The 16,331-nt window shown below is 43.5% G+C and overlaps 1 protein-coding gene and 1 pseudogene across 1 annotated transcript in view; one reads left to right on the top strand and one right to left on the bottom strand.

Annotated features, from left to right (window-relative positions):
* ABCB10 (ATP binding cassette subfamily B member 10) overlaps positions 1-16,331 on the top strand; it is a 34,431-nt gene that overhangs the window by 9,962 nt on the left and 8,138 nt on the right. Inside the window, exons 2-9 of the mRNA XM_028104606.1 lie at positions 731-931; positions 1,814-2,016; positions 4,538-4,672; positions 5,655-5,801; positions 6,897-7,032; positions 11,741-11,836; positions 12,987-13,196; positions 15,243-15,322. Of these exons, the coding sequence (XP_027960407.1) occupies positions 731-931; positions 1,814-2,016; positions 4,538-4,672; positions 5,655-5,801; positions 6,897-7,032; positions 11,741-11,836; positions 12,987-13,196; positions 15,243-15,322 (1,208 nt within the window). The remainder of the gene's footprint in view (positions 1-730; positions 932-1,813; positions 2,017-4,537; positions 4,673-5,654; positions 5,802-6,896; positions 7,033-11,740; positions 11,837-12,986; positions 13,197-15,242; positions 15,323-16,331) is intronic.
* LOC114210385 (U4 spliceosomal RNA) lies at positions 5,818-5,900 on the bottom strand (annotated as a pseudogene).

The raw sequence follows: 16,331 nt of genomic DNA, 5'->3' as shown, positions 1-16,331 counted from the left end.
CATTCCTCTTTTTGTGAATGCACTTACTTGCCTGGGGTGTGTGTTGTTCCTGATTGGATTTTCTCAATATTTTCCTTTCTGATAAGACTCTATTCCCCTGTTTTTTAGATGTGTGAACAATTGTGTTATTATCTATTTCCATATCATGCTGGTATTCTGGTGCTTTATTCCCCAAAGCAATAAGATTAAGAAGGAACATATCACGTGTGTAATGGGTGCCAGGAACAGTATACTATTTCAAAACTTTAAATAGCCTTTGGAAATGGTATACATAATCAAGTGCTTTACCTGCATTGTTTGATCTTCAAGCAAAGACACAGTTAGATGCCAGAGAATGACAATGGATAGCATGAATGTAGGAAAAAGGTTATCTGAGCTGAACACCCAGAGCAAGAGGCAGGGAGGGAGGTCAGAATGGACCTTCAGATTTTCAGTTAGTCCTTGGTCATTCTTGTCTTCACATGATCAGACCTGGGTAAAGCAAAAGTCATTTTGTCTGGGTACTTGGGTATGATCAGTGCCTCCCTACAGCCACCCTACTCGTGTGTCCCTGGAACCCCCTGGGTTCTTGCCTTTAGTCAAGGGTCCAGGAGCAAAAGGAAGGAAACTCCCAGCACATGAGAGCAGCGCGTGCTCTGGATGGCAGCTCTGGGAGAGAAGCGTGGTGAAGTTGGCCCCCTGCCCCTTGCCGAAGTGCCCATGGACCTGAGAGCTGCTTGTGTTTTTCTAGCCGCAGTTGGGTTTCTGGCCGTGTCCAGTGTCATCACCATGTCTGCCCCCTTCTTCCTGGGAAAGATCATCGATGTCATTTACACAAACCCCACCGTGGACTGCCTCTCCAAGCTGACCCGCCTCTGCCTGGTGCTCAGTGGCATGTTCCTGTGTGGCGCTGCCGCCAACGCTGTTCGCGTCTACCTCATGCAGACTTCAGGTAAAACGGCCCTCGCCTTGCACGAGCGAGGTATTCCAGAGGCCTCGAGTGGCGTCACGTAGGGCTGTCCGGGCTCGAGGTTCGTGTGCTCCAGGCCGTCTGTTCCTCTTTTCTCCTGCCATCACGTTCAGCGGGGACAGAGCCCTATGTATGGCCAGACGTTGGAGCTACGAATTGTTTTATGTCAGGCACTCTCTTCTCAACTCTCCCTGTACACGAAGTGAAGTGAGGGACGGAGCCTGTCTGATGGGAGGTTTGCAGACACGGCCCGTGGTCAGGAGGCTGGAGTTCTGAGCCTCCTCCAGGGAACTGTGGAAACCTTATCTGCTCCATGTTTGTGTTTCCCCTTCAGTAGGCACTGGGGCAATGATTTTTTTACAGCATTTCCGTGATGAGTCCTGGTTGTTAACAGGTGGGGGACTACCACAGTAATCCCAGAGCCCGGGATGCCAGACTCTAAGTCGCTTCTCAGTATTTAGCTAATAAAATAGATAATTAACCAGTGCTTGCCATTTGAAAGTTCAATACAGAAAAGGATTGCCAAGGAGGAACAAAATTAGCTTTTGAGAAGTTAATGTAGTAAAGCTTATTTGTAAATAATACTTTTTAAACATCTCTCAGAGATCCTGTATTTTATCCCTGTACCCCGTCCTCCACATCCGCAGTTTGTATATGGTTGCTAAGAGAAAATCAGTGCTTGTTACCGGTGCACGTCTGCCAATATGCCAGGGCTCAGGTGAGTCTGTTCCCACCAGGTGGATACAGGGCACCAGACATGCCTCAGAGGCTGTGGTGCTCAGAAGAGGTTGATGACCTCGGGCCAAGCTGCAACCTATTAGGTGGCTGCACCCAAGCTGATGCCATTCCTGTTTGCTTTTGCAGGTCAGCGCATTGTGAATAGGTTGAGAACTTCGTTATTCTCCTCTGTTCTGAGGCAAGAAGTTGCTTTCTTTGACAAGACTCGCACAGGAGAATTGATTAACCGCCTCTCCTCAGACACCGCACTCCTAGGGCGCTCGGTGACCGTAAACCTCTCGGATGGGCTCCGGGCTGGGGCCCAGGCTTCTGTTGGCATTGGCATGATGGTATGTTGGCCTGGCTTGTGTTGGTACCTTCTAGTCAGGGCTTTGGCCTGTTCCAGGCCTCTCAGTCATGAGATTAGCTCAAGTTGAGCTGTTCTCATCATCCTGTAAGCCACTTAGCCAAGAGTGCTGTCACAGAGGCTGCGTGATGTGGAGATGGCCTCTTCCTGTGTGGCCCCCTGCCACCTTGGTTTCTCCAGAATGACTTCTTGGAAGAGTGGACCGTTACATTTAGCAAAGATTACATTATTGCCTGGGTTTTCTAAGGCTGTGTGAAAGAATGTTGCAGAAAAGAGCAACAGGTGGTGGGAGCCCTTTGGGTGCCAAGCAGTTGGGTTAAAGGAAAGATTGTAAGTTACATTCTCTCCCTGCCCCCCAAAAGGCAGTGTTAAACTTGACAAGACCAAGGAATCATTGCCTTTCGGAGGAGGGTAAATTCCATCCTTCTGTACACAGAAGTAGATCTATTTTCCACTGAAGTGAGCTCTCTCTACCCCCACAGCCTCTTTCCTGCCTTAACTGGGTGGCTTGAGCACTGTCCTGTCTGTTTACCTCACTCATCAGACCTGTGCTGCTGGCCAGGAGAAATGTCATGCAAGCCACATAGGTAATTTTAAATTTTCTAACAGCCACATTTTAAAAAGCAAAAATAAAGATGAGATTAACTTTAATAATATATTTTATTTAACCCAATATAAACGAAGTATCAGTTCAACATGTAATTTATATAAAAAATTATTAATCTGAAATTTAATATTATTTTTTCATATTAAGATTTCAAAATCCAATGTCTTTTATACTTATGGAACATCTCAATTCGGATGCTAAATTTTCATTGGAAATATTTCATCCTCGTTTAGATTTATAAAATTTGCCATTGAAAAAGTAGACTGACGTACCAGGTTTTCCAGACATACCTAAAACCTTACCAATAACTGAATAGAAATAGAATATTCATTTTTAAGTTTAAATTTTAATTAAAACTAAACAAATTTAAAAATTCAGTTTCTCAGTCACACTAGCTACATCTGAGGTGCTCAGTAGCCATGTGATGCTGTCATTTTAAGCAGTGCAGTTCCAGATCCCTAAACGAGGACTGTAATTATTCCCATCCCCCAAGTGGAATAGCTTGGGCTTATGTCCTCTTTGCTTCCACGTAGCACTCAATCCAGAGCAGACGGACGTGTTGCAGACTGAGCTGGTAACATCAGATTATGGAATGGAATGGGACTGATGCATTTCCTGCCCCACCGCAGAGGGCACCCCATGCAGATGGTTTGCTTGAGGTCCCGTGTAGTCAGGCCCCAGAACCATCAGACCTGCCCTGATTGCATCACTCCCCCTGCGTGTGTCCTGCTGGCAGCCATCATCCCGGGGCCCTGCTGAACTGCATGACTTGTCTGCTCGGGGGGGTCATTCCATAAATTGAAGGTGCCAAGCTCATTCCTGCTTCAGGGCCTTTGTCACTTGCTCTTCCAAGACCCTATTACACCTGAAATTGTTCTCTCTGTCCCTCTTTTACCCATTTGCTATCTAGCTCTCCCCTTGGATAAAACTCCACATGGGTCAGTTTATCTTCCAGGTGCCTGGAATAACGTGTGCATGTGTAGGCATTCAGTAACGAGCTGTTGAATGAGAAAATGAATGAATGATTGGTTGATCCATCTATTACCGTACATTTCCGTGTGCAACTTTTCCTCAGCTTTTTAAGAAAGCCTTATGCTGATTATACTACTTTCTGTGCAAATGAGATTTGGCAGATTTTAACAATTTGTTGAAAAGATGCTAGTGCCGTTTAAAATCCAGTCACCAAATTGCAGGGTTGACAGGAAAACTCACTGTGTTATTTCTATAGAGGTTGATTACTTCCTCTTTGAGCAACTCCAGTTAGAAACTCCTTATGTTGAGTTCGCATCTGTCCTGCTGAGCCGTCATTCCTCTGAGGTATGGAAACAGCTCTAACTCTTCTCCCACTTGTTAGTTCCACCCCCTGCGGAGAGTCCTCTTTCATCTTCATTTGATACGGGTTTTTGTGGTGTCTTTGCCTTCTCGGCCATTTCAATGAGACACGTTGCTCTGGTTCTTCAGTGCCTTCGAGGGGACCCAGACTGGAACACAGAATTCCTGGTGTGGTCTGGTCGGCATGGAGCCGCATGGGCCTCCTTCCGTTACTCCTGTCCTGCCTTCCTCTCCTCTGTGGTTGACCAGTGTCGCCTACTGTATACAGCATTGTATCAGCAAGGGTACAGCGCTGGAGGGGAGAATACTTCCATCCTTCCTTCAGCAGCTTTGCCATGTTACCCCTGTGTGGCATGCTGAATTTTCGTGGAGTTTTATGAAGATTGAAGATGTCCGAAAAGTTCCACCAAAACAGGGTGTACAACTTTGAGACAGCACCTTCAAACCTGCCTGTTAATTTAAACACACACACACACACACACACACACCCACACCCCTATAGTAGGTAATGAGAATGTCTTGCTACTCTGTGTAACAAGCACATTTTGGCTTTTGTTTTTGACAGTTTTTTGTCTCACCAAATCTGGCCACTTTTGTTTTGAGTGTGGTGCCTCCAATATCCATCCTTGCTGTGGTTTATGGACGTTATCTACGGAAACTAACCAAAGTTACACAGGATTCCCTGGCACAAGCCACTCAGGTAAAGGCTGCTCCCCTGTATGGTCTCCACTAGAATGAACTCAGAGTCCAGGTACTAGTGGGCACCCCCTAAGAGATGTACTTAGGCTTTCCAAAAATGTGCTTACTTTTCCTTAAGTTAGCCCTCAAGATCCTAGAAACCTAAAATACTCTGCCTTCTAGACTACATTACTACCCACACCTTGGCGTAGATCCCACTTGACTGAACACTGTATGAACTCCTTAGTGCTTTACCATCACTATTTCTTATAGGATGGAAAATCTAATTATATTTTGAGGATAGTTTCTGCATGACACTCTGTCCTTTATTAATTAATAAGTGAAGCTTTGTAATGCTATCCAATACTGTATTTTTTAAAAAAATTAAAAATAACTTACATTTTCATGTTACAAAAACCAAGTGTGTTTGTAACTGAAAGCTGGAAAATATAAAGAGGGAAAATAACACATACAACCCTGTCTCTCAGAATGAATGTTATTAACATTTTAAAATCTATCCTTTTTATGTTTTTTCTCTGCATAAAAATATATTTCAGTGTCTGTTTATTAGCCCTCCTGTTTGTCTTTCTATCTACTTATATATGGTGTTTGTATGTATAGATAAATACTTGTTTCCAAAAATAGGATTGGTCATATACTCTGCTTTGTAACCTATTTTTGACTTAGTCATGTATCCTGAGCGGCATTCTATTGATAATGTCTTAAAAATGAGAGCCCCAGGGTGCCTGGGTGGCTCAGTCGGTTAAGCGTCTGCCTTCGGCTCAGGTCATGATCCCAGGGTCCTGGGATCGAGCCCCACATCGGGCTCCTTGTTCAGCGGGGAGCCTGCTTCTCCCTCTCCCACTCCCCCTGCTTGTGTTCCCTCTCTCACTGTCTAATAAATAAAAATCTTTAAAAAAAAATGAGAGCCCCATTTTAACTTGCCTGTAGGAATCTTGAAATGTGACTTTCCTTTTCCTGAAATGTATTTATTATTCTCCCAGCTAGCTGAGGAACGTATTGGAAATATAAGAACTGTTCGAGCTTTTGGTAAAGAAATGACTGAAATAGAGAAATACACCAGCAAAGTGGACCGCGTGATGCAGTTAGCAAGGAAAGAAGCATTTGCTCAGGCTTGCTTCTTCGGAGCAGTAAGTAGATCATTTTATTTATTTATTTATTTTTTCAATTAGCAATAATCACGCCTCGGATAAACCTCATTGGCTATGATACTGCCACTGCGCAAAGCTAGTAAGTAGATCATTTTAAAAAGACTGCAAAGGGTGGATCTTATGACTGAAAGACATTTTTATTCTGTGACTTTGCCATGAATAGAAAATAATTCTCTTCCACTTCAAGACTAGGTGTGAGCATTCATAAACTATTTATGTGAAGGAAGAGGAAAACCGCTACATGTAACAAAGGGAAGTGGGTAATGAGACCAAAACAGCGTGGGATCAGACAGCTTCCCGGTGTGGTCCAGACCACCTGCATCCGCTTCACCTGGGACCTGGCTGGATGTGCAGATCCTCAGCTTCACTCCAGACCCATGAATCAGAAACCCTGGCGCAGGGGCCAGCAATCCATTTTAACAGGCCTCCAGGTCATTCTGATGCAGGCAGTTTGAGACCCACTGAGGATTAACCAAAATAACTTCAGTGTATCTCAAGAAAGAAGTATGAAAAAATACGACACTGAATAGAAAATCACCATGAAGGGAAATCCATAGCATCTTCAAATTGGAAAGAACTTCAGGTGATTCAATAATGGTCATGATTTAGGGACATGGAGGAAGCAGAGGCCCAGATAAGGCAGCATTGACCAGAGACCACGCACCTGACAACGCTCAAGGCAGATAAGAGAGACAGGACTCCAACTGCTTATCCAGCTTTGCTCGGGGTATCACATTAGAATATATAAACACACATATTAACTATATATTCATCTCCTTCTTATGGAGGGAGTTCTTAATATTGTTCTTTCCTTTGCAAACTGAATAGATTGAGTAAAATAGGAATCAGATGGGTGTCTTAGCTTCTAGGTTTTCCTGTTGATGAGTATATTTCCTTCAAGTACTGTAATATTTCAAAAGTATTTTTTTATTTGAAATTCACATTAAAACTTACTATTTGGAAAAATCTTGTTGTGATAGTTAAATGTAAAAAGGAAATTATAGGCCATGTTCATCCTTGTAGCATTTAGGTCTGTGGTTCCCACCTGACATCTCTGTTTTCTTCATTTGACAGACAGGGCTCTCCGGGAACCTGATCGTGCTTTCTGTCTTGTACAAAGGAGGGCTGCTGATGGGCAGTGCCCACATGACCGTGGGTGAACTCTCGTCCTTCCTAATGTATGCTTTCTGGGTTGGATTAAGCATTGGAGGTATATAATTTAAATAGGCTTGAGAGTTACAAACTAAAAATCAGGTTGTTGTTTCTGAAATAAAAATTTAACTTTCCCATTACACCACCTCTCATCAATTAACTTCCAACTGAAAAAACATTTCCTAGAATGTTAGTCCAACTTGACTTTGAAAGAAGAAATAAAGATATGAATGTGATCCCATGTAGGTGGGCAGTTACTTGGCTGGGAAGCTGAGGATTTTTACAGGCCTCTTGCAGCTCACTGAGCTTGGGGTCGTACTGGAGCCGTATTTTCCAACTCGCCTATTAAGACAGCTTGTTTGCTTTGGCCTTAGGAGATGGGGAGGGGGAAGGACAGCGCTGAACAGCTGTGAACACAAACCCACAGTCCTGTAGTAGTGGTAGTTTCCCGACTGACAAATCACTGGGGAATAAAATTCCTTTCGTAAGAAGTCAACCATGTTCAAAATTGATGAACGATCGAACGGTATAAATTAGAAAGTTCATGAAACAGAATTGCCTGCTTTTGTCAGGAATCTCTCAGAGTTCAGCTTTTTTGTCCATTCCTGGCTAAAGGGAAGCAAGGTCCATGGAAGCAAATATGTGGGAAGTCAGTGAGGTTCTCTTTTCTGTACCTCTCTGGCATGCCCAGCCAACAAGGGGCAAGAGATTTCCTGCTTTTTGATTCCTTTCTTTGAAGACTGAGATAGGAAGGTTAGATAAATAGCCTGAGGTCTGATCAACGGAAGTCTGGTATCCCACAGTGTCACCTCAACCTGAGATTTTTATTGTCAGGGTTTAAAGGTAGAGGCTTTTCCTTAGACATCTGCAGGCAAGTGAGGATATATATTTTCTGGACTGAGATTTCCAGAGATCCCTGAAAATAGCATTTTAGTTCTGCTGGCTGCTTTTTTTTTTTTTACGATTTTTATTTATTTATTTGACAGAGAGAGACACAGCGAGAAAGAGAACACAAGCAGGGGGAGTGGGAGAGGGTGAGGCAGGCTCCCCGCCGAGCAGGGAGCCTGATGCGGGGCTCGATCCCAGGACCCTGGGATCATGACCTGAGCCGAAGGCAGACGCGCCCCTCTGCTGGCTGCTCTTGAAGAAAAACCTGATTAACACGGTTCAGGGTGCTGAGTGGCTTGGGAAGTGAGAGGGTCAGTTCAGGAGGAGCCGGTGATGTGGTTAGGTCTCTCTCCACCCCTGGGTTGAGCCTGCTGGGCTGCAGGGTCTCAAACCTGGCTGGTCACGTTCCTTCAGGTCTTCTGGCCTGCCTCAGAGTGGACTTACCTACTACCACGTCCCCTCCCTATGGCCTTTCTGTTCACGTTCCATGCTTGACCACAGTCAGCTTTCCTCCCCTCTCCGTACGTTTTCTGCCACAAATTGACTTGATCTTTCTCAAGTCTCTCTGTTCCTCCCACCCGCTTTTCTCCAAACTACTTGACCTGATAGAAGCCACGTCTGATTTGGTGTGTTCACTGTCTTACTTTTTGTCCTGACAAGTTCACAACTGTGTCTTGCACAGAAGTAGGTTGGAAACACAGTTCCCATCTGCGGGGAGTCAGTTACCTCCCCCGTTATAGAAACGGCTGCTGAGGTTTGTCTGTGCTCGAGGTCTGGGGTCACTTGGCTTTCAGAGCCGCAGGCTGTCCCACATCTCTGGTCGCTGTCTTGTATGATACCTGCTGTCTGGTGATGGAAGGAGAAAAGGTACAGGTGGATGTGGAGGAGTCTGTTAGCACACCGTCTCCCCACAGTTACAAGCCAGACAGGTACGTAAGGCTACAGGAACTTTATTCAACAAGTTGAATTAGATTTTGAATGTTTTTGTAAAGCTCACTGTTCAAAATAATTGCATAATGAATCTTCAAGCAAGAAATTCTATTTTATTTATTCAATAAATAAGAATTTTTAGATGTTGTTTTCTGCTTAGAACCGCATGCTGAAAAACAAAAACAAATTCTACTTGCATTCTTTGCTGAGAGAGGGTCAGAGTGCTGTTTGAAGAAAAGCATGCTTGCTTGTTTTGCACCGGAGAATGCTCTGACATCTTCCTACTGAACCTGATATCTTGTTTCTGATTTATTTTTATTGAGGTGAAATTCACATAACATAAAATTACCCATTTTAAAGTTTACGATTCAGTGCTATTTTGTACATTCATGGCATTGTGCAACCACCACCTCACCTTAGTTCCAAAATATTTTCGTACCTCAAAAGAAAATCCCGTACTTATTAAGCAGTCTGTTTCCATATCCCTCCCCTCTTCAGCCCCTAGCAACCACAGTTTGCTTTGTGTCTTCGTGTGTTTACTTTAGTTCCTATAAATGGAATTACATAATATGTGGCCTTGTATGTTTGGCTTCTTTCACATAGCATAATGTTTTCAGAGTTCACCCACATTGTAGCATGGGTTGGTACTTCATTACTTTTTATGACCCTAATACTCCACTGTATGGAGAGACCACATATTGTTTATCCAGGGCCATTTTGTTTTGTTTCTATTTTCCAGAGTCTAAACTCTACTCTGTTGAACTACCTCCGACTCCTTCCTTCCTTTCTGTTTTTTATTAACAGAATTTTTTTTAGAGGAATTTTAGGTTCACAACAGGATTGAGGGGAAAGTATAGAGAGTTCCCACATATCTCCTGCTTCTACATGAGCACAGCCTCCCTCAGTATCAACATCCCCCATCCGAGTGGTACATTTGTTATAATTGACAAACCCAACACTGACACATCATCATCACCCAAAGTCCATAGTTTATATTATGTTCACTGGTGTTGTATATTCTATGGGTTTGGACATGTGTCTGTCATCACAGTATCATACAGAATACTTTCACTGCCCTAAAAATCCTCTCTGCTCTGCCTGTTTCTCCCATCCCCTCACCCTTCACAACCACTGATCTTTTTACTGTCTCCATAGTTTTGCCTTTTCCGGAATGTCCTATAGTTCAGATTGGCATCTTTCATTTAGTAAATGGCATTGAGGATTCCTCCATGTCTTTTCAGGGCTTGATAGCTCATTTCTTTTTAGGACTGACTAATATTTCATTGTCTGATGTACCACAGTTTATTTGTCCATCCACATATTGAAGGACATCTTGGTTACGTCCCAGATTTGGCAATTATAACTAAAGATGCTATAAATATCCATGTGCAGATTTTCATGTGGACATAAGTTTTCACCTTCTCTGGGTAAACACAAAGGAATGAGATTGCTAGATCATATGCAAAGAGTATGTTGAGTGTAAGAAACTGCCAAAGTGGCTGTACCATTTTGCATTCCCACCAGCAGTGGAAGAGGGTTCCTGATGCGCCACATCCTCCTCAGCTGTTGGTGCTGTCAGAATTTTGGGTTTTCGTCATTCTGTTAGGTGTGCAGTGGTATCTCGCTGTTGTTTTGTTTGCATTTCCTTGATGACATATGATGTGGAGCATCTTTACATATGCTTATTTGTTATCTGTATTTCTTTAGTGAGGTCTTTGGGTTCAGGTCTTTTGCCCATTTTTAAATTGGGTTGTTCGTTTTCTTATTGTTGAGTTTTAAGAGTTCTTATATCGTGGATGTCTGTCCTTTATCAGATACGTCTTTTACAAATATTTTCTCCCACTCTGTGGCTTGTTTTCTCATTCTCTTTGGAGAGCTCCAGTTTTCAATTTTCATGAAATCTAATTTATCAGTTCTTCCTTTCATTGATCATGTGTTTGGTGTTTATCTACAAAGTCATCACCAAACCCACAGTCATTTAGGATTTCTCCTATGTTATCTTCTAAGAGTTTTATAGTTTTGTTTTTTACATTTAAGTCTATGATCCATTCTGAGTAATTTTTGTGAAGGGTGTGAGGTCTGTGTCTAGATTCTTTTTTTTTTTTGTATGTGGATGTCCAGTAGTTCCAGCACCATTGTTAAAGAGTATCCTTTCTTTATTGAATTGCCTTTGCTCACTTGTCAAAGATTAGTTGACTATATTTATCTGGATCTATTTCTGCCCAGTGCATTTTTAATTTAACCTGAAGAGTTTGATCCACTGTATTTTGCACAAATTTCCACGAATATATGCACAAAAATACCTTAGAAAGAATATTTGGATAGTATTTTTGCAGCATCCTTACTGAGGGAAAGTATTACAAGTGTTATGTTCTTGCAGTTGACATGGCCTAGTGTACTTAGAGTTTGTTTGTTTTAAGTCATTAATTAATTCATAGTTCAAAGGTGACTTTAAAAAGAGATGGTTGGAATATTTAACATTTCCAAATTACTTTTCAGTTTTTAGCCTAGTAAAAGTTCTATTTGTTGACTGACTGAAAGGGGGGGGGTTGATTTTGTGGATATGAATTTAAAATGAATATTGAGATGTTTTATATTCCTTTTAAGTAAGTGTTTTATTTATATTGTTATGTTTTTTTGACTAGGTAGATTTTCTCTGTAACATAGTGATTTTAATTCAGTGGTTGATTACTATGGCTCTATGCATTTGTAAATTCCCAAACATTTAATCTTTATTAGAAATCAATGAAATTGGAGGAGGAGAAGCTGAGGGCAAACAAGGGTATGAGACAGGGAATTTTGAATATGGTAGTTGCCTCAAATCCTTTTTTGAAAGGTAACAGATTTTATATCAAAAGCAAGTTATTGTTACTGTCCACAGAGGTCTGGGAGTAGCAGATGATCATTTCCTGGCATCGGTGACCGATATGTTTGCTTCTTGTCCTCAGGTCTGAGCTCTTTCTACTCGGAGCTGATGAAAGGGCTGGGTGCCGGGGGACGCCTCTGGGAGCTCCTTGAGAGAGAGCCTGAGCTGCCTTTTAATGGTGGGTCTCCCATGGGTTTGTTCTTTGCTGGGATTAAACAAATGTGGCTTTGGACAGTTAGACCAACTCCCTGTTCTACCTGCAAATGACAAGCAGGGCAAGGATGTCATCCCTGCCACACAGCAGAGAGGGTGATCAGAGGGGCAGGCAGTGAGAGAGGAAAGATGGTGCCAGGCACTGCTGCTGAGCAGAGGACTGCCCTGGAAGCGAGGGGGCTGACCAGGCGGTGTGCCTTCCTGCAGGTGATTCGTTACCACCACAGCAGGAAGGAAGGGAGTACCACCTAGGGTTGCACATAGGAAGGGCCCTGGCCAGTCCACCAGATTTGTCTTCTCTAGTGATTCTGATGTTTGGGCGGTGGGGAGGGTGAGGGAAAGGAAGACAGATCACACATATAAAAGCCTCTGAATTTCTTGGCTTTGGGTAGTGGGCCAGGGGATGCTGGTGTTAATTGGCTAGAGCCATCTCCTTTATTAGCTCCTTTCTTGGAAGCTAGGACTGGGGGAGCTGTGTGGCCAGAGCAGTAACCACTCCTCACTCACTGACTCCCAGGACATTGTGGCTTAGCCCTAGATCATGAGTGAAAGCCCAGCATTCTCCAGTGTGACGGGCTGGAGGAAATAAACACAGCTAAAAGAGATTGAGCAGCTTCTCCCAAGTCATTAGCAAGGTAATATCAGACTCTGAAGCTGTTGTACAAGGCTCACCCATTTACCATCATTCTATCAAAATATTTATTTAGAGTAGATAAGATAAAACCCGGACCTGCGGAACTGCAGAGGCAGTGGCACAGAGGAAAGGCAGTGGGGCTTGAAACCAGACTGCTCCACAGGTGAAAACGAGCTTCACTACCCATTAGCTTGGGCAGGTGGTTGTCTCTGAGATTCAGTGTCTGGTCCTCTCTGCCTCTCAAGGCTGCGAGAATCAGACAAGCGCATACGTAGAGTGCCTCGGACAGAGTGGGTGCAGAGCAGGCTCGAGGTAAGCATTAGGCAGAGGCCTGTTCCTGCTGTGCCCGGTAAGAGCTCCTACTGCAGGTGAGCACAGGAGCTGTGGGCCGGGGCCATCTGTAGGCAGACAAATGGGAGAACGGAGTTCTGCTGTCAGCTTGATCTTTGCGTTACGTAACTAGTATTCTATCTTGTTTCAGAAGGGGTCATTTTAAACAAGGAGAGCTTCCAGGGCACTTTGGAGTTTAGGAATGTGCATTTCGCCTATCCAGCTCGCCCAGAGGTGCCCATATTCCAGGATTTCAGCCTTTCTATCCCATCAGCATCGGTCACAGCGCTGGTTGGCCCAAGTGGTTCTGGCAAATCAACAGTGGTGTCCCTCCTGCTGAGGTTGTATGACCCCATGTCTGGTGAGTGCTTCATCACATGGTAGGGTGAGAGGACTCTCCAGAGCCCTTCTACTCTCATGTTCTGGGAGAGGACCAAATTATGCAGAGACCTTGTATGTGAGAATTCTGAAATGCCAGAGGGTTTGTTCCCAGGAAAGAAATCCCTTATACAAAGGTGTCACTTTTAGGAGTATATAGAAGGCCTGTCGGGCAGTTTGTATATTTCGTGTCTGACCTCTTCACCTCTTTCTACTTGGAGCTGATGAAAGGGCTGGGTGCCAGGGGACGCCTCTGGGAGCGAGTGACTTCCTGAATTCTACCTCCTCATCTCCCATGCTGGTGTGCCCTTCTGATGCCCCCTCTCCTGGGGTGGGCAAGGCTGCTCCACATCTCCAAAAAGGTGCCCACGTGTGGCTGGCTGAGCAGCACCATGGAGTGAGTACCACTCTGTGCCGGCCACTCGGCTTGTAAAGCTCTCTGGAAGCCTTCAGGCTGCATCTGCCCATGAACTGCCCTGTGGCTAGCATGCAGATGGGTGATTTGGCAGCCAGGGATCCCCTTCTATGTGACTGCTTTATTGAAGCTATTTTGAGGTAGTAGGGATTTTCTTAATGGATTTTTATGTTTTGGTTTTTATTTTTAACTGGATTATAGCATCTTTTAGAGCAAAGAATATGTTATTTTACTTCTTTATGTCCTGTTAATTAAGATGTAATTGACATATAACATATCAGTTTCAAGTGTGCAAAATGATTTGCTGTGTGTATATATTGTGAAATGTCTAGTTAACATCCGTCACCGCACATAAAGTTTATATCCTTCTTTATATCAGAGCCTGGAGTAGATAGTCCATATTAATGGATTTAATTTTGGACTGAGAAAACGATGTTTCTTGGCAAGAAAACAACTCTAGGTAAAAATTACATTATTAGTTTAAAATCAGTGTGTCTTTGATCTCTGTATCTGTGCTTTTTGGTTAAAACCACGAGGGAGCTGGTTATATGCCAGATAGTTATTTGACTTGCAGATCCTGAGCCACGGAATCACCAACTATGTTAAAATGGGTGTTAACTATACTGTTTGCCTCTGGAATCCCTGTTTTGATTCACGCTACTTGCTATAAAATTCTGAATTTAGAAAAATCCTAGTTAGGTGAATGCAAAGCAAGTCAAAATATGAAGCCTCTAGTTTATCATGGTGAATAAATATCAAGGAGAAAAGAAGCTACACGTAAATTCCAGCCTTCGCAGACTGTAGAACACTTGTACTTTTTAAGTCAAAAACCTCAGGTTTTTGCCAGTGTATGAAAGTTTACAGCTGGCTTGTATAATTCCACACCACTGATGGAGAAAGCATGGTGTTTCTTAGTCAACGTTATGGTCATCCCCAAGCATTACTGAGTTCCCTCCGTGTTGTAGAATTAATTCTGTTAGCTAGGGTCACGGAATTACATCTGATTATTTAAAAGCTCTGCTATGGTATCAGATTCATGGCTGTGGATGATGAGTCTCCTCCAACTGCATTTATGCAGGAAGGGATATTTTAAGGAGTAATAAAAGAGCTAAAAAAAAAATCACTGGCAGGATTGAATTTCCAGGACACTCCTCAAAACTTCACCGCAGAACCAGGCCTTCACGGTAGTTGCTGATGCTGACATATCAGGAAGCTCCAGAGTTAGGCAGCTTCAGAACTGTGCCAGGACTGCCAGTGTTGGTGCCAGCACGTGGGCACCTCACCGCGTGCCCCTTCCACGTAACTCGGCTTCTGAATCAGCGTGGCACAGGTGAATCTTCTCGGGGAGCCGAGTCCCTCCAGAAAGGAAGCCACTGCAGCAAAGCGAGCTGGGTGGATGAACTAGTGGGTGGGCTAGCCAGCCAACTACTGTAGGGAGACAGTGGACAGGGAAAGGCCGTGAAATACGTTGATTTTAGATGCTGTTTGGAGATTTTGAACATACTTTGAATCTTTAAAAGAACTGAATGTGGAATTTGTCCACCAGATCCTTTCTGTGTTCACATTAGTCGTTGGCCCCATGACATTCTGTGACTTTCCTCTCCTCTTTACAAGGAACTATCAGTCTCGATGGCCGTGATATCCGCCAGCTAAATCCAGTCTGGCTGAGATCCAAGATTGGGACAGTGAGTCAGGTGAGAAGAGAGGTTTCTATTTTTATTACACTGTCTTTTATATTCACTTTTATTATATATCTTTTCCTTAGACTTGAACCCCTCAAAAGAGAAGAAATGGAAGTTCTCCACATGTGCTAAACTAATCTCCCATCGCATGTTTTTTAGGTTTGTAAATAGTGCTGTATCCTGAAGACCTTAAACACTTGAACCAGTTGAAACTGACTTTTTATCCAAAGCTGGGGACTAGTATAACTTTGTAATGCAGGTAGTCCAGAGGATGGGGAGGAAATGATAGAACTTTTTAGCTTTTACTGACTCTTCCACAATTCACATTCTCATCACAGCACAGTCTGCTGTTTTATATAATGGGTTTCAGGAATAAGCAAGCAAAGAGTATGGCAAGAGCCAGGGTCTCCTTGCAAAGAGGTCACAGATTTCAAGGCAGAATGTTAGTGTAATATGGTCACTTTAATGAGATCATTTGGTGCAGGGAAATTTTGACACAGCTGTTTATATTTTACTACCAGGCTATGTGCACAGCAGACAAACCTGAGGCTTCCCTCATTTCTGAGCCTCCCCCTCTAATGAATTTCTCCTCAGACCTTACCCTCATCCCACTCCACTGGGTGAGGAGCAGGAGGGGCAGTGATGGGAGCGGCTTGTTAGTATATGGATAGCAGCAGTGCATAGTGTTTAGGGATGGAGGAAAGAAGCTGGAGGTTTATTTGCTTTTTTAGGACTGTTCCACAAGGTGCTGTTAAAATGTCATGTTCCCACCTGGTTTGTGTCTATTTCAAAAAGTAATGAATAGAGATGGAGTCCCCCTCAATCCTCAGTGGGAAGCCCACAGCTGGAAAATATAGATGGACCCGGTGCCTTCCATACCTGCGTATTCCTGAGGGAGGGAGCTTGCATTTATGAAGAATCAACTATGTGCCAGGCACCTGCCATGGGATCTCATTTCCTATGGTATCATGATGAAATCAATCCTGTTCATGGAAAAGCATAAATTTTTTAAAAGTCAGCT

The sequence above is a fragment of the Eumetopias jubatus genome, unplaced genomic scaffold (genome assembly GCF_037043125.1).
Source record: "Eumetopias jubatus isolate StellerSeaLion01/CBP00866 unplaced genomic scaffold, mEumJub1_p1.0 scaffold_17, whole genome shotgun sequence".
Taxonomy (NCBI): Eukaryota; Metazoa; Chordata; class Mammalia; order Carnivora; family Otariidae; genus Eumetopias; species Eumetopias jubatus.
The sequence above is the reverse complement of the archived record's forward strand: the minus strand, read 5'-3'. Positions and strand labels throughout refer to the sequence as shown.